The following is a 20431-nucleotide window of genomic DNA, read 5'->3' on the forward strand; positions in this document are numbered from 1 at the left end:
TGATTAAATTGTTTTTTTCTCCCATCAATCTAAACACAATAGCCCATAATGAAAAAGCAAAAAATGTTTTTTTTATACCCAAAAAATATCACGTTTACATAAGTATTCAGACCCTTTATTCAGTGCTTTGTTGAAGCAACTTTTGAAGCGATTACAGCCTCGAGTCCTCTTAGGTATGATGCTACAAGCTTGGGACTCCTGTATTTGGAGTGTTTCACACATTCTTCTCTGCAGAAAAAAAAGAAGAAGAAAAACATTATTCTCTGCAGATCCTTTCAAGGTCTGGTTGGATGGAGAGAATCGCTGCACATCTATTTTCAGGTCTCTCCAGAGATGTTCAATATGGTTCAAGTCCGGGCTCTGGCTGGGCCACTCAAGAACATTCAGAGACTTGTCCCAAAGCCACTCTTGCGTTGTCTTTGCTGTGTACTTAGGGTTGTTGTCCTGTTGGAAGGTAAACCTTCACCCCAGTCTGAGATCCTGAGCGCTCTGGAGCATGTTTTCATCAAGGATCTCATTGTAATTTGCTCTGTTCATCTTTCCCTCGATCCTGGTGCCAGGTTTCTTCCAGACGTGACGCTTGGCATTCAGGCCAAAAAGTTAAATCTTGGTTTCATCAAACCAGAGAATCTTGTTTTTCATGGTCTGAGAGTCCTTTAGGTGGCTTTTGGCAAACACCAAGTGGGCTGTCATGTGCCTTTTACTGAGGAGTGGCTTCCATCTGGCCACTCTACCATAAAGGCCTGATTGGTGGAGTGCTGCAGAGATGGTTGTCCTTCTGGAAGGTTCTCCACAGATTAACTCTCGGGTTCTTGATCACCTCCCAGACTAAGGTCCTTCTCCCCCGATTGCTCAGTTTGGCCGGGTGGCCAGCTCGAGGAAGAGTCTTGGTGGTTCCAAATTTCTTCCATTTAAGAATGATGGAGGCCACTGTGTTCTTGGGGACCTCCCATGCTGTAGACACTTTTTGGTACCCTTCCCCAGATCTTTGCCTCAACACAATTCTGTTCCAACAATTCCTTCGACCTCATGGCTTGGTTTTTGCTCTGACATGTTGGACCTTGAATAGACAGGTGTGTGCCTTTCCAAATCATATATAATCAATTAATTTACCACAGGTGGACTCCATTCAAGTTGTAGAAACATCTCAAGGATGATCAATGGAAACAGGATGCACCTGAGCTCAATTTCAAGTCTCATAGCAAAGAGTCTGAATACTCATGTAAATAATGTATTTCAGTTGTTTTTTTTTACATACATTTGCAAACATTTCAAAATAACTTTTTTTTGCTTTGTCATTTGATGGGGTATTTTGTGTAGATTGATGTTTTTATTTTTTTAATCCATTTTAGAATAAGGCTGTAACGTAACAAAATGTGAAAAAGTGAAGAGGTCTGAATACTTTCCGAATGCACTGTTTTTGTTGAGTGTATGAGCAGAATTGCTGTCTTACCTTAATTAGGTAACACCTCCAAAACAAAGGTAATGTGGTTTGGTAAGAAGAATGACCCACTCCCCACAGGTGTGATTACAACCTCTGAGGGTTTAAAGCTTGAGGTAGTCACCTCATACAAGTACTTGGGAGAATGGCTAGACAGTATACTGTCCTTCTCTCAGCACCTCACTGTAGACTAAAGGGTGATTTCTAATTTAACCAGTCAATTGTTTTTTTAAATTAAAAATCAGGAAATCTAATCTATAGTATGGTCCTTTGGGGGAAGGATTATTGACATTTATATCTAAAAGCGTAATTGAGAAATAACACCAACTCCATAAAGCAAATATTTGTGTCATATGAAGCTTTACTGCTTACTCTGAAATATGGGTAGTATTTTGATTTTTCTTACATTATTTTATTAATATTGAAAAATATAAAGATGAATATAGAAAACATGCAAATATTTATATATATCGTTGAGCATAATATACTTTATGGGCATATCAATTTTCCAGAGTCGGATCTCTGCTAGTTTTAAAGTCATGGCCCTTTTTCTACAGAGAAATTGGTACAGTAGGCAATGTAACCAATCACAGCCCTCATTTTACTTGTATCGTTGCACATCCTGAAAATCACCAACAGAAGGTGACCATTTTTTGTCCATTTTCACATTCACTCATTTGGTAACGCTTACAACACTTACTGAAATTGTGCGAAACGTGTTGAATATTTGTAACAATTATTTGACAGTGACTTCTACATTCGACACTTATAGTATTGTATTTCTGAAATTACAATGAAAAAATTATAAAAGACGAAAATCCTATGTGGAGCACCTTTAAAGGAGGCCTGGGTAAGGCCAATCTGCTATTAATATGCCGACATTGATTCATTATTTCTCTATTACGCTTTGATACAAAAATCAATATTTGTCAACAATCCTCCCACACAGAACCTTTCTATGGATTAAAGTTTGTGAAAATCCCCCAAAATCTGGGCCTTTTTTTGTCCTGATTTCATGAGGAATCACCCTACAGTGTTTGAAATCATTCGAGGAGTTAAACAGACCCATAAAAATGAGAAAAAAAGCTTTATTTAAAAGTACAAAAACAGACATCTATTTACAGGAATAATTTACCTCCTTGTTTTCAATCGAAACAGAAACAAAACAAATGTATTTGTACAGGAGGGTATTTCATTAAATGCAACAAGTAAATAAATGAATGTAAATCAAATAATTTAGATGTTGAAAATACAATTTACAGAAAATCAATCAAATAAATATTGAAGTTCAAATAAAATACATACTAGTTAGCAGAGTAATGAAAGGTCCCAAATGGTATGGTTTCTCTTCAAAGTGCGGCATCATTATTTTAATTACACTCATCATCAGCTAGAAAGCAGTATAATAGAACTATCATCATGCCTCATTAACTACCACAAACTAGACAAATTACCATCTGATTTAGTGTCGTTGTGGCTGTGCATTAAAACTTGAGATCCCATTCACTGTGAAAGTCCACACGATAACTTTTTTGTTTATAGTTAACATACAATTGTGTGATACAAAGTGGAACATGGTGAGTTTATTTTATCTTTCTTTAACTAGGCAAGTCAGTTAAGAACAAATTCTTATTTTCAATGATGGCCTAGGAACAGTGGGTTAACTGCCTGTTCAGGGGCAGAACGACAGGTTTGTCCCTTGTCAGCTCGGGGGTTTGAACTTGCAACCTTCCGTTTACTAGTCCAACGCTCTAACCACTAGGCTACCCTGCCGTGAAAGCGTAACATCGATTGTAATTACAACTCTTATTTTTTCACCCACCACCACCTTGTTTACTCATTTGAATGTTGACGTATACAAAGTACTACTTTGGAGCAGTCATGGAACTGTTTTACCAATTTATAAGTACATCTGCTGAACATAGGACATTTAACATGTATGTTCTGTGTGCGTTTATAGCAAATAGCTTGTAGGACTGACAGAGCAAATATAGGAAAGATGTGTAGGCCTACATAATGTAGATAGATATAAATCAGGTGAAGAATATACAATCATTTAACCGCGGCAGGCTAAAAGGCAACATATAGCAAAACGTACAAGATAAACATTTAAAAAAGTGCCCACTTGGTTTCTGAACTATCTATTCAATTTCTTACCGTTGCATTATAATGGCTCAAATCAGAAAAGATGCAATCAACCATGGCAGAAATACATCTTATTTACATTGCCCTCTAGTTGCTAGCAGTTCCATTACAGTGCCCTGTGCATATGAATTTGCCGTAGTCAATGTTCAATCCAACTCTAGGAGCAAGGTTCTTTATTTCTAGATCGAGGGTACTGAGGGATAACACAGCCACCTGCTGTGCAGGAAGAGCATAACTACTCGTGCTTCCATACTCGATCTTCAACTGGCAGAGCCATGTGTAGATGTGTATGAATCTTTAGTGAGTTTCAATACAACTATGGAGGGAAATGCAGCTTGGGGCACATAAAATAAACATCTAACAAAGTAGATGCATTTCTGACACAAAAGTATATGTTTGCACTCAAATTTGAGTCAGACAGTATTGTGGCTTTGTTTAGAACAGAATTGAATGAAATTGAAAGCAATAACTAACGCATAAAAGTTTTATAAATTGATATGCAAGTGGACTGCAAGTTTCCAAAACAATTTGATCAATAATAATGTGCTTATTCACAGCATGTATAAAGACTACCAGCAGAGGTCACTGTAAAGCTCAGAAAAGGGTGCTAAATAATTCAAGTGTTTTCACCTCACCTGTAATTTCATACCTTGCATTCTGCTGTATATTCTCCTCCAAATTGTATACTTGTATCTGTTTCATAGCTGTCACAAAAGCATCAGCTCAAACTTCAAAAGTCTTGGAGTTTAGCAATGTGATACAAACGTAACTTCCTTATAATAGCATGTGGGCATATGGCAATTAGCTACCAAAGTAAGTCTTTCCTATCAAAATATACCCAATCCACCTACTCTAAAACAGGCATGACTGTAAACACAGACAGCATAATTTGCAGACTAGCCGAGGGTAGTTTGCAGGTAATATTTATGAACTGACATTAAGAAGACACAAATACAACTATAAAGTCAGCAGAATAGATTCCTTATGATTTAATCGATGCTATAGATAATAATTGAACTATCCTGCTGAGATAGGCCAGAAAATAAGAATAATTTTACGTCAGGGGACGATTACAAGATCACACCACTCCCAGGTATTTAATATACCTATAATAAAGCAACAATTATAGAAAAAATACACACACATATATAAAAGACATGGGAATTAAAGTGTAATAACAAATATACCAAATGAAAACACAAGATGAGAATGATAAGAGCACAGCAATGGCCCTGCCTGAAATAGCAGAGGGCCATGCAGCAGCAAAATCCCCCTTTGTGATCTTTACAGCTAAGAAACAGGGGAAGAGGAAAAATCATGTCCACTAGGGTAAGAGAAAACCTTGACAAGAGCCAACTCTAGACTTCACTCGTGACTAACTTCGATAAGGGCTGAAATGCAAAAACTATAGATTCTAGATAATTATCTAGAACTGAAACTTAGACCCTTCAAAAAGCATACTCAGCCTGTGCTTGTTTATGGGTAACACTTGGATTTGGTCGTGACACCATTCCTAGAGTTTTTTTTCTCTTGAGTTTTATGCCGGGATTCCTCTTACCCAAGAGTCTGTGTCGAAAGCATTTGTGTTCAATGTCTACTGTTTCAGAGAGTTACCAACACCGGCAGCAGCACTTTCAGACAACCCAACAGTAGGAATGATTTCTAAGAGGGCAGAGTTCTCAATGTAAAGTGACAGGAGGCAGTTGAGCTTCCATTGTCCTTATCTTGCATTGAAACTAAAATAGAGGGTCTAGCTTAAGTCTGTAATATACAGGAATTCATTGAATTGCATTTCATTTTGTCAAGGCAGCTCCCATTATCACTGCATCCAATATGGATTACCTACCATGAAATATGGCATAGCATGGGGAGGAAAGTTCAGAGGCAAAAGATCATAGGTAAGTGCTTGTCTTATTATCATAAAATAAATATGCCACCCTTGGCAATAGTTATAAACTAGCTGCAACTTTAGCAATTCTGGGATAGACCACAAACTATGATCAGCATCATACAATCTCCCATTGCTAAAGTAATACACGAATGGACTGCGGTATTTCCCAAAAAGATGCTTCAGGTGTCCTATGATTTTAGGTGTAAATTTGCAGCTATATGATTTAACATTTGCAAACCAAGTGAGGTTGGTACTTTTACACCGCGATCTAACAGTTTCATAGTAAGTGCCGTTCAATGATCTGTCATTTGTCTGATGTAGCCTAATTTGTATTTGACTTGTACTGTAGATTTAGTTCCTCACAGCTGTAAGGAGGATAACCCATGAGTATGTTTGTATTCTTTTATGTAGGCTATGCTATAATGCTATATACCTGCAAGTCTAATCTACAGTCTAAACCAGATAAAGTTTTCCAATGTCAAAAGGGCCTGGTTCATCCAGCTAAACATGCTTGGTCAGTTCTCAAATATTGGTCAGCTTGGTCAGTTCTCAAATATATATATATATATATATATATATATATATATATTTACGGTTTTCAAGCTGCCCTTGAATTTGGAAATATTAAAGCTTAAAATATTGAACATACTTTATGAGAGTGACAAAAAAAAAAGAATATTACTGAGAGATCATTCCCGAGATCAGTTTAAGGCAAAAGCTTCAATGCCTCAATTTTCATTGTGACATTAGTATATGCTTTCATATACAGAAGAAAGAAAGCTTTTAGGCTTAGATCAGCATTTGTTTGTTTGTTATTTTAAATGTTTATAATGTATTAATACGGTAATTATTACAATAATATATTACTTTATACTCTGTAAATGCAAGATACCACAGGCATCAGAGCTGTCTCAGACCAGTGCTGCCATCGCGGGGTATAATATCAAGTATCCACTCACACTGTAGTATGAGCTAATTTCTGCCATCAGTCAAGGAGAGAGGGTCAGAGAGGCCCAATGCCCGGCCGGTGCTGGGGCGGTTGTAGCACAGTGCACAGACAATGTAGATTATGTACAATATGTGAGAGAAAGAGAGTAGAGAATGAATGCAGCATCATGTTGTTATCATCACACAGAGCTAGTGGCCACCTCACCCCCTTCCCTCAGTCTAATTACTGAGCTTCCTCTCAGCATGGGTCAGGTGCAATTGGTTTCAGGCTGGATCGGGTCGGAACCGGTAAGGACCAGGCAGGACGGGGAGACGAGAGCTCAGTTCTGTCACAACTAGGAGGGAGCTGAGAAAGAGGTTGGGCTGGAGTTGTGGTTGTTTGTAGACTTGATGATGGTGATGACACTGGTGGTGGCCACCTTGCCTGGTGAGAGAGGCCCGCAGGTGACAGTCCGGGCGAAGCACTGCAGGGCCTCATACTTGGCGCGCAGGGCGTCCAACTCCAGCCTCATGCTGGCGTTCTCCCGGGCCAGCTTGTCTACCTCCTGTTGCAGATCCTGCTTCTGCCTCTCCAGCTCCTCCTTCTGGGTGACCCGCTTGATGCGGCAGCTGGCGGCGTAGCCCCGGTTCTTCAGGGTCCTCCGCCGCTGCTTCAGCCGCACCACGTCCTCCTTGGTCAGCCCACGCAGGTGTGTGTTGAGCTCACGCACCGACATGGCCACCAGCTCGTCATCACAGAGGGCCGGAGCATTCTCACCCACCTCCTTCTTAACCTGCAACAGAGACAGCCATTGATGAGATTCTGGACCTTTCCTGAACTCATCATTCACATTAAAAGATACAGTGTACAAATACAAAATTACCTTTAAAGTCTTGTTTCCTTTAAACTGAGTCGTCATACCCTGCATGCATAAACTGGCCAGAATCCCACAGACGTCACACTGCAAAACAAAGGGGAAATTGTGATTGAAATAAAAAAAAATGTATTCAAATATATTTGTAGGCATAATGTAGTGTATTCGTTGTGAAATTAAAGTGTTATGCGTGTAGCCAAGTTCAGATACAGCCATCCTAAGAAGCCACTCCCCTTTCCCAAGAACTCTATTGATGAGATCCCACAACAACATTCATAAGTTAGTTACTTCATCTGCAACCACCTCAGTAGATTTTCTAGTAACAGAGACTGCCAGCAGAGGTCAGCATCACACTGAAAGATGATAATGAATACACAGACTGTTGGGCAAACCTGTTTACTTGCTGCTGTAGGGAGGGCCCTCACAATGTAGTTCACTAGACCATAGCAAGACCGCAAGAATAGAAACAGGTCAGCTCTCACCACACAGCTTGTCTGAGCCCTCTGCTTAGAAACTGGGCATGGCCTATTTTGGTCAAAATTGTTTTTGGAAAAAAGCCTATCTGAACACTACAGTGAAACACATGCCTTTAAGACTGCTGCCATGGCCAAAACGAGAGAGACTGCTGTGTGCCTGACTGTGAATAAAGGCCTACATTCTCCCAAGGCTCCATTTCAGCACCCTGACTTGCTCCCTAGGCGATGGCTGCCATGGAAACGCTGTGAAAATGGGTTTGGGAGTATAGTCACATGGTCAGCCAAAGGGTAAACAAGTCTCATTCATAACCCTGTCATACACATTGTAGACATTACATGGGCAGGTCAGCTTGAAGAACTAAGTGAGGATCACCAATAGTTTAGGGAGTGTGTACAATAGCAGTCTCATAAACTCTGAACATTGGCTCCCTATTTTCCACTTCCCTCAGACCTAATGCATAGTCTCTTTTAAGATACAGTACTATTTAACCTAACATGGCCTACATTGACCCGTATGAGTTTCCTCTTTATAACACAGAACAAATGCCTATGTCAACAGTAAAACTACCCAACAAACACAAGCTTACATTTATGGTCATACTGAACTTTACAGTCCTGTAGATATGTTGGAAATTCCGGAAGATCGCGTGTCACAGAGGAATAGTTTCCCTTACAGTCATGGGTGTATTTTTGTAGTGAGACAATGTACTCTATTTGGTTTCGGACTTGTGTCTGCTCGTCTGGCTCGTATTACACTGGGCTTTCCTGAGCTGCTACATGCCCTTATTTAACACTGCTGGGTATATTTAGCTCACTGTGCTGCTGACGCAAAATTCTGCCAGCTAAACAATTTAGGTGAACATGTGATACCTCATTAAAAAAGGCCAAATATTCCATCCAGCGCTTTTAAGCTGCACTTTCTCAAACAAGATACAACAACCGAAAGGGTGAGGTTTTAATGACTATTCCTTTAGGGAAGTTCATCTCATGCCCCTGGAAATAAATATAGATCGCTGACCACAGCAGTTTCTGACAGCTGTCGCTGGGTTGACCTTGTGTTGAAGAGCTGAAGTGGTTGCACTGTACAGTGCCTTGCGAAAGTATTCGGCCCCCTTGAACTTTGCGACCTTTTGCCACATTTCAGGCTTCAAACATAAAGATATAAAACTGTATTTTTTTGTGAAGAATCAACAACAAGTGGGACACATTCATGAAGTGGAACGACATTTATTGGATATTTCAAACTTTTTTAACAAATCAAAAACTGAAAAATTGGCAGTGCAAAATTATTCAGCCCCCTTAAGTTAATACTTTGTAGCGCCACCTTTTGCTGCGATTACAGCTGTAAGTCGCTTGGGGTATGTCTCTATCAGTTTTGCACATCGAGAGACTGAAATTTTTTCCCATTCCTCCTTGCAAAACAGCTCGAGCTCAGTGAGGTTGGATGGAGAGCATTTGTGAACAGCAGTTTTCAGTTCTTTCCACAGATTCTCGATTGGATTCAGGTCTGGACTTTGACTTGGCCATTCTAACACCTGGATATGTTTATTTTTGAACCATTCCATTGTAGATTTTGCTTTATGTTTTGGATCATTGTCTTGTTGGAAGACAAATCTCCGTCCCAGTCTCAGGTCTTTTGCAGACTCCATCAGGTTTTCTTCCAGAATGGTCCTGTATTTGGCTCCATCCATCTTCCCATCAATTTTAACCATCTTCCCTGTCCCTGCTGAAGAAAAGCAGGCCCAAACCATGATGCTGCCACCACCATGTTTGACAGTTTGGATGGTGTGTTCAGGGTGATGAGCTGTGTTGCTTTTACGCCAAACATAACGTTTTGCATTGTTGCCAAAAAGTTCAATTTTGGTTTCATCTGACCAGAGCACCTTCTTCCACATGTTTGGTGTGTCTCCCAGGTGGCTTGTGGCAAACTTTAACTGACACTTTTTATGGATATCTTTAAGAAATGGCTTTCTTCTTGCCACTCTTCCATAAAGGCCAGATTTGTGCAATATACGACTGATTGTTGTCCTATGGACAGAGTCTCCCATCTCAGCTGTAGATCTCTGCAGTTCATCCAGAGTGATCATGGGCCTCTTGGCTGCATCTCTGATCAGTCTTCTCCTTGTATGAGCTGAAAGTTTAGAGGGACGGCCAGGTCTTGGTAGATTTGCAGTGGTCTGATACTCCTTCCATTTCAATATTATCTCTTGCACAGTGCTCCTTGGGATGTTTAAAGCTTGGGAAATCTTTTTGTATCCAAATCCGGCTTTAAACTTCTTCACAACAGTATCTCGGACCTGCCTGGTGTGTTCCTTGTTCTTCATGATGCTCTCTGCGCTTTTAACGGACCTCTGAGACTATCACAGTGCAGGTGCATTTATACGGAGACTTGATTACACACAGGTGGATTGTATTTATCATCATTAGTCATTTAGGTCAACATTGGATCATTCAAAGATCCTCACTGATCTTCTGGAGAGAGTTTGCTGCACTGAAAGTAAAGGGGCTGAATAATTTTGCACAACCAATTTTTCAGTTTTTGATTTGTTAAAAAAGTTTGAAATATCCAATAAATGTCGTTCCACTTCATGATTGTGTCCCACTTGTTGTTGATTCTTCACAAAAAAATACAGTTTTATATCTTTATGTTTGAAGCCTGAAATGTGGCAAAAGGTCGCAAAGTTCAAGGGGGCCGAATACTTTCGCAAGGCACTGTATCTACAATAGAAATACTGTTCTTGCATCGAAAGTCTTAGTCAGAGCTCCTAAGTAGAAAGGGGCAGAATGCCAAATGATTGGTCTGATGATAATGGAAGGTTCACTGGCTTTGGCACTGAAGCAAAACAGATCACTAATAAGTTCTTAGTCAGCCATCTGTTTTGTCTTTTGTAAAACCACACCGGAGGTACAGCCTATGCCTGGCCGCATGTTTCTGTAATGAAGGGATACATGAATGTGGAGAGAGGACACACACAATCCTAACTTGGAAAATGAACCAATATATTATTCTGTTTTGTGTGGATTTAAGAACCACATGAAAACATGTTTGGTGAACCATCACGTCTGGTACTTGTTTTGGCCATCCCCTTTGAACCTCATTTGAAATTCACTTGGGTTTTCAACTTAACTATAGGAAAAAGAGTAGAGAATAGCATACAGCTTTGCCTTATTTTGGCACATGTATGCAACTTTGAATCAAGCACTGCACGGCCAGCCAAAAATGTAAGACAACGTTCCAGCAAGTTGGCTGAAAGAGCCTGTTTTGAACTGTTGCATCAGGGGGGAGACCCTGGGTAATATTCCGTAAGACTTGAATATCATGAAATGGGATGGAAAAAAGCCTCCCTCTCCATACACGGGGTGCTCAAGCTTTACAGCTCAGAGGCCACGTTGTTTCCTTCAAATTCCTTCTGCATGTGCTCCTCTCCGTTGTTGCAAATGGCACTAGGTCGAGCTCTTAAGGTCCCACTTTGCTGCTTTCCTTCTTCCAGAGAGGAAAAGAGCAGTAATGTCTAAAGACCAAATCTCTGTTTTGATCCTTTCAAGGTGAGCAACAGGCACATTTTACAATTCAGTACCGACTGTGTACATTTGACGATCCACCCGAAAACGATTTCCCTTTTCACCTTTTTGAGTGCTTCTACTCGTGTCGGAGAAGACCTCAAAGTAAAGCCATAGAAGGTGGCTGAAGTGTGGATAACATAACCACATTCCTGACTGAGCACACACACAAACACAAAGGAAAGAGGCCACAAGTTTCAATTGGGAGGATAAATGTATTCAGAATATATCCTGTGTAATGCACCCATCTCTGAGAGGAGGGCTTAGTCTACTCAGATGTAAAGACGTCGCTGTAAAATCTTATAACAGTCTGGAATTCAGATGCGTCTCATATCTAAGTCTAACAACAGCCAGAATGAATCGTGTTGACGACTAACAGGGATACAGAGTAGGACTATCCCTAATTTGCATCCTGTAGCACAAACTCCAAAAAGTTCTGGGACACTAAAGTCAATGGAGAATAAGAACACCTCCTCACAGTTGCCCACTACACCGAGGCTAGGAAACACCGTCACCATCGATAAATCCACGATAATTGAGAATTTCAATAAGCATTTTTCTACGGCTGGCCATGCTTTCCACCTGGCTACCCTTACCCCAGTCAACAGCCCTACACCCCCCACAGCAACTTGCCCAAACCTCCCCCATTTCTCCTTCACCCAAATACAGATAGCTGATGTTCTGAAAGAGTTGCAAAACCTGGACCCCTACAAATCAACTGGGCTAGACAATCTGGACCCTCTCTTTCTAAAAAATTATCCGCCGCAATTGTTGCAACCCCTATTATTAGCCTGTTCAACCTCTCCTTCGTATCGTCTGAGATTCACAAAGATAGGAAAGCTGCGGAGGTCATCGCCCTATTCAAAAGGGGGAGACACTCTAGACCCAAACTGTTACAGACCTATATCTATCCCACCCTGCCTTTCTAAGGTCTTTGAAAGCCAAGTTAACAAACAAATCACCGATCATTTCGAATCCCAATCTGGGAATCCCGAATCTCCGCTATGCAATCTGGTTTCCGAGCTGGTCATGGGTGCACCTCGGCCTCGCTCAAGGTCCTAAACGATATCATAACCGCCATCGATAAAAGACAATACTGTGCAGCCGTATTCATCGACCTGGCCAAGGCTTTCGACTCGGTCAATCACCACATTCTCATCGGCAGACTCAATAGCCTTGGTTTCTCAAATGACTGCCTCGCCTGGTTCACCAACTACTTCTCAGACAGAGTTCAGTGTGTCAAAATCACAGGGCCTGTTGTCCGGACCTCTGGCAGTCTATGGGGATGCCACAGGGTTCAATTCCCGGGCCAAATATTTTCTCTGTATACATTAATGATTGCTGCTGGGGATTCTCTGATCCACCTCTATGCATACTACAACATTCTGTATACTTCTGGCCCTTCTGTGGACACTGTGTTAACTAACCTTCAGACGAGCTTCAATGCGATACAACTCTCCTTCCGTGGTCCCCGACTGCTCTTAAACTAAATGCATGCTCTTCAACCGATCGCTGCCCGCACCACTATTCTGGACAGTTCGGACTTAGAATATGTGGACAATTACAAATACCTAGGTGTCTGGTTAGACTGTAAACTCTCCTTCCAGACTCATATTAAGCATCTCCAATCCAAAATTAAATCTAGAAATCGGCTTCCTATTTTGCAACAAAGCATCAGTTGACCTGTATGCTCTCGTTGGCTGGCCCTCGCTTCATATTCGTCACCAAACCCACTGGCTCCAGGTCATCTATAAGTCTTTGCTAGGTAAAGCCCCGCCATATCTCAGCTCACTGGTCACCGTAGCAGCACGTGCTCCAGCAGGTATATTTCACTGGTCACCCCCAAAGTCTATTCCTCCTTTGGCCACCTTTCCTTCCAGTTCTCTGCTGCCAATGACTGGGAAAAAATGCAAACATCCCCGAAGCTGGAGACTCATATCTCCTTCACTAACTTTAAACATAAGCTGTCAGAGCAGCTCACGGAGCATTGTACATCCAACTACCTCATCCCCATATTGTTATTTATTTTTTTGCTCCTTTGCACCCCAGTTTCTCTACTTGCACATTCATCTTCTGCACATCTATCACTCCAGTGTTTAATTGCTAAATTGTAATTACTTCGCCACTACGGCCTATTTATTGCCTTACCTCCCTAATCGTATCTCATTTGCACACACTGTATATAGATGTTTCAATTGTGTTATTGACTGTACGTTTGTTTATTCCATGTGTAACTCTGTGTTGTTGTTTGTGTCGCACTGCTTTGCTTTATCTTGGACAGGTCGCAGTTGTAAATGAGAACTTGTTCTCAACTGGCCTACCTGGTTAAATAAAGGTGAAATAAAAAATGTAATTAAAATAAATAACTTAGTTTGACAACACTTAAGTTTCCATGGTGAGAGAGGGAGCATTTACACACAAGGTGGTGGTTAAACAGATGGAAAAAGTGAAGTATTTTCTGGCCACGGGAAAGGCCTGATGATTTCAGCACCATATTTCATCAGCTCACGTAGTCCAGATCATGAGGAAATTACTCATCGTATCAAAGCACACAAGTCCAACTGACAACATTACTGTAGGCTCCGGATGCAGCCCACTGGTAATAATCACTGTTCTCTGCCCAATTGAACTCTGTTGGAAAAAATGAACATAACCTTTGTCATAGTTTGTTGTTTTGTCATTCAGTGTAATTGACATTAATGACTTGCTTAAAGCTTGAGCCAAGAACTAGGGCTATAGCTTTGCTAAAATTCTCTAGAATGAGTTTTACTGGATATTAAATCAGCACCACAGTATCAGCCCAGAGAGTAACCATTAATAATGGACAAATAACTGCCGTTTAAGCACTGATCGTGACCTGGCTAGAAAAACAAACCAATAAGCTGCAGGCATGTTGGTATTAGTCCAGAAACAATGTGTGAAATGTGACTCCATTTAGTTTTTGTCATTCAGACATAAGCTCAAATTCAAGTCTGTGTGCTTGGTTTATGACAGGTACTGCTCTGGGGCCTGACTTTTCGCTAAAATAAACAGCACATCAAAGAGCTGAGTGCTCAGGTCCTAGTGACAGATGAAGTGTTGGCTTGTCTTGGCTGCTTGTTTTCCTTCTCTTTTCTATTAGTTTTGGAGTTTGGGTTGCTCAGAGAGGAGAGAGAGCTTGATGGAGCTCCCTTCTGTTCAGAATGTCTCCTCTGTTTTCTCAGAGACTTGGGGAAGAGAGAGCCTTCCTCCAGACTATGCTGTGGTGGTGCACTCTGCTCTGCAATCCAGCGCAGCACATTTGGAGAGATGTTATGTAAAGGAAATGGAGAGCATAGCCGAGCCATGAGTCATGCTGTTTACTGGTAAGAACTAGGACGACCGGCAGGGAATCACACCCTCCCAAACTGAAGTTTCTTGGAAAATCACGTTGTTTCGCAGGGCAGAAGGAAAAGTACAGGAAACGGCTGGCATAACCGCCAGAACTTTTTTGCGGAAAAGGGAGGAGAGGTAGATATCTGAGTGAAGCGACATTCCAGCTGGGGACATAGGGATTCAAAAGAATGTCAAGTACACACACAGCAAGGACAAATCTGTCCAGGTATTACCTAACTAAAGCCATTCCATAGTACACATTGAATAACAATGAAGATCAATGAGAAAACTAATCACTATTACATTTTCCAACTTCAAATAACAAAGGGCTTCAGTACTTGTTAACACAAGAGACTTGAGATTACATCAGCAGGAGAAAAACGACAGTCATTAATCCAATCCATTAAGTTGTTAATATTCTTATTCAGTCTGAGTACCCAAGTTCTCAGATGTAAAAGTGAGAAAGTTCCAGACATTTCTCATTGTTTACTGTATACCACCTAATACCAATGTTACAAAAACAAGCCACTTTACTCGAGACGATCCCTCCACGCCCCCAGACCACCGTGTGGCGAGAGCATTGGTCTGAGATCCAGGAAGTCATCCAGAAAAGCGGGAATGGGCTGGGTGCAGATCCTGGTGGTTGGTACAACACAGGCACCTAAGGGGCACTTGTGGAGAGATGCCAATGTATATCTCTCCATGCTTCAGTGTAAACGTGTTAATGTGACTGTTAATCTGTACATGTAATACAGTACTGTAAATATTTGTCATCTGTCATGTCTGTGTAATTCTTATGACACGGTCTTTGTCTCTAGAAATAAATGATCAGAACACATAGTAAGGAAATGAAGTTCCACAGTTAAAAAAGGAAGTTTACACATAAAAAATATCTGACTCGGGTTTCCTTTTGAGTCATACCGTTTCACTAACCACAGTCATTTCACTTTCACAACACACTGCAAAACCCACAATGAGTACAGAGAACCCACAGAACACTCAATACTATTGAAACTGTGGGCATCATTAACCATTATGAGCATGTATACATCATATTGGGTAGGGAAGTGAGAGAGTAGAAGATGATAAACCCTCTCTCTCCTCCAGACATCACATTGGGAACCAAGCCACATGTTAACCTCATGACAGAGCATGGATATGATGCACTTGGTGTGGGAGGTTACCCCCACCACATATACCTCATCAACAGTGACTCAGTACATAGGCAGCCTCTTAGAAGAGATTTCAAGGCCCTCATACACTGTGGAAAGTTTTGGATGAGAAAGGACTCCTCTCATATTTTCCATATAAATCACAATGACAGTAAAGGTCAAATGTCCAAGAATATGATCCCGGTCTGGAGACATACAGTCAGCACCAAAATATGAAATTGATAAGGATTTATCTTTGTTTATTCTATAAAGCTGGGCAACGGGACAGAGACAGAGACAAAGGTCGGAGTAGCAACAAGCTTTTTGTGTGTGTGTGTCATCTAAATATTCTTGCTTTGACGGCAGGCCCGTAGATTCAATTTCATATTGGCCTGCGACACTGCGGCTTCCAAACGAGATTCTGCTGAACCAGGGCCGACTATGGCACTCTCTCCTCTCTCTCTACTGTCAAACCAGGGTATAGGATAAAGAACGAAATCACTGATACAGCACTAACAATGTCTTTGGGAATGTCTACAGTAGTATTCAATAGGACACAGCACCACACTAGACACTAGACACTAGCCTTCAGAAAGTATTCATACCCCTTGACTTATTCCACGAATATTGTTGTCTTACAGCCGGAGTTCAAAATGGATTAGATTTTTCTCAACCATTTACATACAGTAGCCCACAATGGTATAGTAAAAACATGTTTTTAGACATTTTTGCTAATTCATTGAAAATGAAATATCTCATATACATACAGTACCAGTCAAAAGTTGGGACACACCTTCTTCCTTGAACGAGTAGGTGTGTCCCAACTTTTGACTGGCACTGTAAGTATTCACACTCCTGAGTAAATACTTTGTCAAATCACCTTAGGCAGAAATTACAGCTGTGTCTTTCTGGGTAAGTCTCTAAAGCCTTGTTCACACTGCAGGCTTTAACGCTCAAATCAGTTGTGTTCAGACAGCAGTCATTTGCTGACATGGCTACGTTTGTTGTCATACTCCCGATGGGTGTGTGCATGGTGGTGTAGGCTGATTGATGGTGGCGCTCAGGCTTCCCATCACTCTGAAGTTATGTAGTAAGCTAAGGTGAAAATGCCTGCCATGGATGTTTCCCAGTTGCTTGAATGTTAAAAATCAGTGTAAGAACACAAATCCTCAAAAGGATAGGATGGCCCAACTTTCAAAATAAGTCATTTTTGGCTAGCCAAGGCAGTCAACTAGCTAGCTAGGTAGCTGTTTAGCACATTCACTAATTTGTTTGTAAACAATTAACAAGCTAATTAGCTACCACATGTTTTTGTCAAACTGTCAACAGAGTAGCTCGCAAGCAACATGATATGACCATTCAGACAAGTCACATGGCCACAAATCAGATTTGTATCGGACTTCAAACCAGCTACGAAGGTGGCTTGAAATATCGGACTCCATGTGGAGTTCAGACTGCAGGAAGAATAACAGATTTGAATCAGATATGCAAATAAATAGGATTTGAGACTTCAAACTGCCAATGTGAACACAGCTTGAGAGCTTTCCACACTTGAATTGTGCAACATTTTCCTATTAATCTTCTCAAAATGCTTCAAGCTCTGGCAAATTGCTAGATAACCATTTTCAGGTCTTGCCATAGGCTTTCAAGTAGATTCAAGTCAAACTGTAACTCTGCTACTCAGGAACATTCACTGTCTTCTTGGTAAGCAACTCCAGTGTAGATTTGGCCTTGTGTTTTAGCAGCGTTAGGAAGGACATCTGCATCTTTGTAGTGACTGGGTGTATTGATACACCATCAAAAGTGTATTTAATCACTTTACTATGCTCAAAGTTATTTTTAACATCTATTTTTATTTTATTTTTACCCATCTACAAATAGGTGCCCTACAAATTGGAAAACCTCCCTGGTCTTGTATGTGTGGGGTGCAGCGATTAAGTAGTCATTCAAAAATCATGTTAAACACTATAGAGTACCACAGCATGAGTTATAATTCCCATAAAGGCCAGCGGTCAAACAAGGAAATGGTTCCAATCCTTTTTTCGCCATACATTTTTCCCATAGGGGATTTTAGAAACACTTAAAATAAGGGCTGTGTTTCATTTCAGGCTTATCCTGGCGTGACAAAAATGAAATGCTAATTCCAGTCTCAGCATGACAATGCCCCCGTGCACAAAGCAAGGGCCATACAGAAATGGTTTGTTGAGATCGGTGTGGAAGAACTTGACTGGCCTGCACAGAGCCCTGACTTCAACCCCATCGAACACCTTTGGGATGAATTGAAACGGTGACTGCGAGTCAGGCCTAATTGCCCAACATCAGTGCCCCACCTCACTAATGCTCTTGTGGCTGTATTTAAGCAAGCCTTCCCAGAAGAGTGGAGACAGTTATAGTAGCAAAAGGGGGACCATCTCCATATTAATGCCCATGATTGTGGAATGAGATGTTCGAAGAGCAAATGTCCACATACTTTTGGTCATGTAGTGTATTTAGGCATGCCATAACAAGACATTTCAGCTTCTAATAGTTAGTTAACTTGTAAACATAAAACTAATTCCAATGTACCCCTTTTACCAAAGAGTAGCATATGTCTACCAAAATATACTATTGCTTACCTTAGCAGCGCAAACATAATTCCACGTTGACATTTAGGGGAATTGTGTGTAGTAGACCAGTGAAATCTCAATTTAATTCATTTTAAATTCAGGCTGTAACAACAAAATGTGGAAAAAGTCAAGGGTGTGAATACTTTCTGAAGGCACTGTACATTGCAGATTCCTTCAAATAAACTGAACATAAATCTAACTTTGCCTGCAAATACTATATTTAAGGAAAATAAACACTGCCATACTTGCTGATAATTACAGTAGACCACACACTTAAGGGCCTTGATATAGTAAAACAAGCAAAACGTATTATTACTCATGTCTGAATCAAAGGCAACGTTTTATAACTCGGCTCCGTCTTCATTATTTTTATCCGCTTTACTATCCTCCTGGTGGTCTATCCCCACACCGTGCACTTTGACTCAGAATTCTAAAACCCAAACCACGTGTTGTTCCCTTCAATCGTAAACATAAAAGTAGGCTACCGTGCGCTGTGGACAACCATATGGATACAGTAATAGATCTCTGAAAATACTACACATTTTCAAGTTATTAAGAGGCAGAAGTAAAACATTATCATTCAAAATATTACGATGGGTAAATAGATGGAATAAAAAAAAAATCAGAAAAACACGATTTATTAAATTGTTACATTTTAACAACTTCAAGAGTGAAAAGTTAATTTCTGGCGTTGTAAACTGTTTCAAATTGTTAAGATGGGCCTAAATAACATGTACCAAGTACGTTGATAACATGTCAATTAAATGTTTAGTTAAACCTGATCTTACTTGTTGATAGATTCGATTTTACGCATGTGTCACCGTGATAGCATCAGCAATTTTAGAGAGGAATGTCAAAACATCTCCCAGAAAAGCGCTCTTACGCTCACCTTGTGAAAGCGGATATTCTCGGTCGGTAAAGCTTGTGAAGTTTCCGTCCTATACGGGTTGAAGTTACTTGTCGCAATTCTGAAAGTAGTCCAGCAGTCGAACCGAAATGTGTCCACGTACTAAATTAACTACAAAACAACAACAATGTATCAACATTCCACTTCGTGCTTCCGCAAGTATTTACGTCACCAACTCCTCGTGACCGCCCCCTCCATTCATGAAAATAACTTTCTGCTGACGTGAACGAGGCGGGAAACTAGGGGAAGCTAGAAATAGACTGTTGACGCAGTTTGAGAATACTTTAGGGAAAATTAGCGAGATAATGTGTAGATTAAATCATTATTATACTAATGATGGCTATCCAACTATAAATAGTCTGTTAATACTTCACAAACAATGTCAGCACATGTTTTAGCTTTTTATAGGCCGATTCAATAATTCCATGCGCACCTGATTGCACAATGTTCGTTTTTCTGGTGACAAAATAACTATTAGAGAATCCCTATCCCATATACTTTCTCATAATTTGACATTAGAGAATTATCATTTTTTGAGGTAATCTGACCCTAAAGTTACTGCCTCGCTGGTTAATAGAAGAACAGGCGCCATCTGTCTTTACCAATGTCCTGTCCTTCCAACATTTATTTTGAGTTTTGCATTTATTAAAGGCTGCATAATGTTGAAGGCTCTGAGCCCAACTATAAGCTAGCTTATTCAGCCTTCTTACTAACCTCTTACATTATTGCCCCAAGACCATTCTCATGCAAGACAATATATAGTCTGAGAAGGGTGACAGACATTCTCTTAGGTGAAATGCTTTAGAAAAAAACATGACACATCTCCAAAAATAAACTAGTAGTATCCCTCCAACTAAGGACTCCCACAGTGTGCTTCTCAGTTCTTGTTGTAAGTCTACAAGAACAAGTCTGGTCATACACTGCATGTTTGTTTGTTTTTTTAAACAGAAAGATCAAATATTCTTCAAAAAATGATTTACTCATTTTAATACTGCATGTTTAAAATGTGTACGTACATGATACACATTAACAGCCTAACTCTAGGGCTCATCTCATTGAACATCCTCAAACTGAGCACAGAGTTGATAAGCAATGCT

At 40.5% G+C, this 20431-nt stretch overlaps 1 protein-coding gene across 2 annotated transcripts; it reads right to left on the reverse strand.

Moving 5' to 3' along the window:
• Positions 1 to 6077: 6077 nt before the first annotated feature.
• LOC139423942 (transcription factor MafK-like) lies at positions 6078 to 19470 on the reverse strand. Of its 2 annotated transcripts, none has more exons than XM_071175595.1 (3): positions 19317 to 19470; positions 7289 to 7366; positions 6078 to 7198 (listed from the first exon to the last, which is right to left on the reverse strand). In XM_071175595.1, exons 2-3 carry the CDS (start codon positions 7331 to 7333, stop codon positions 6761 to 6763), a joined length of 483 nt encoding a protein of 160 aa, XP_071031696.1. In that variant the 5' UTR covers positions 7334 to 7366; positions 19317 to 19470; the 3' UTR covers positions 6078 to 6760. The 2 variants fall into 2 exon arrangements, with proteins under 2 accessions (XP_071031696.1, XP_071031695.1); XM_071175594.1 differs by lacking the exon at positions 19317 to 19470 and adding an exon at positions 18437 to 18522.
• Between the last annotated feature and the right edge of the window lie 961 nt (positions 19471 to 20431).

This window comes from Oncorhynchus clarkii, chromosome 13 (genome assembly GCF_045791955.1).
Source record: "Oncorhynchus clarkii lewisi isolate Uvic-CL-2024 chromosome 13, UVic_Ocla_1.0, whole genome shotgun sequence".
In the NCBI taxonomy this organism is placed as follows: domain Eukaryota; kingdom Metazoa; phylum Chordata; class Actinopteri; order Salmoniformes; family Salmonidae; genus Oncorhynchus; species Oncorhynchus clarkii.

Coding starts and splice junctions, on each gene's coding strand:
- LOC139423942 (XM_071175594.1), bottom strand. CDS start 18,469: ATGTCAACGTGGAATTATGTTTGCGCTGCTAAG. Junction 7,367..18,436: donor ATTATGTTTGCGCTGCTAAG/GTAAGCAATAGT, acceptor TTTGTTTTGCAG/TGTGACGTCTGTGGGATTCT. Junction 7,199..7,288: donor AAGGAAACAAGACTTTAAAG/GTAATTTTGTAT, acceptor TCTCTGTTGCAG/GTTAAGAAGGAGGTGGGTGA.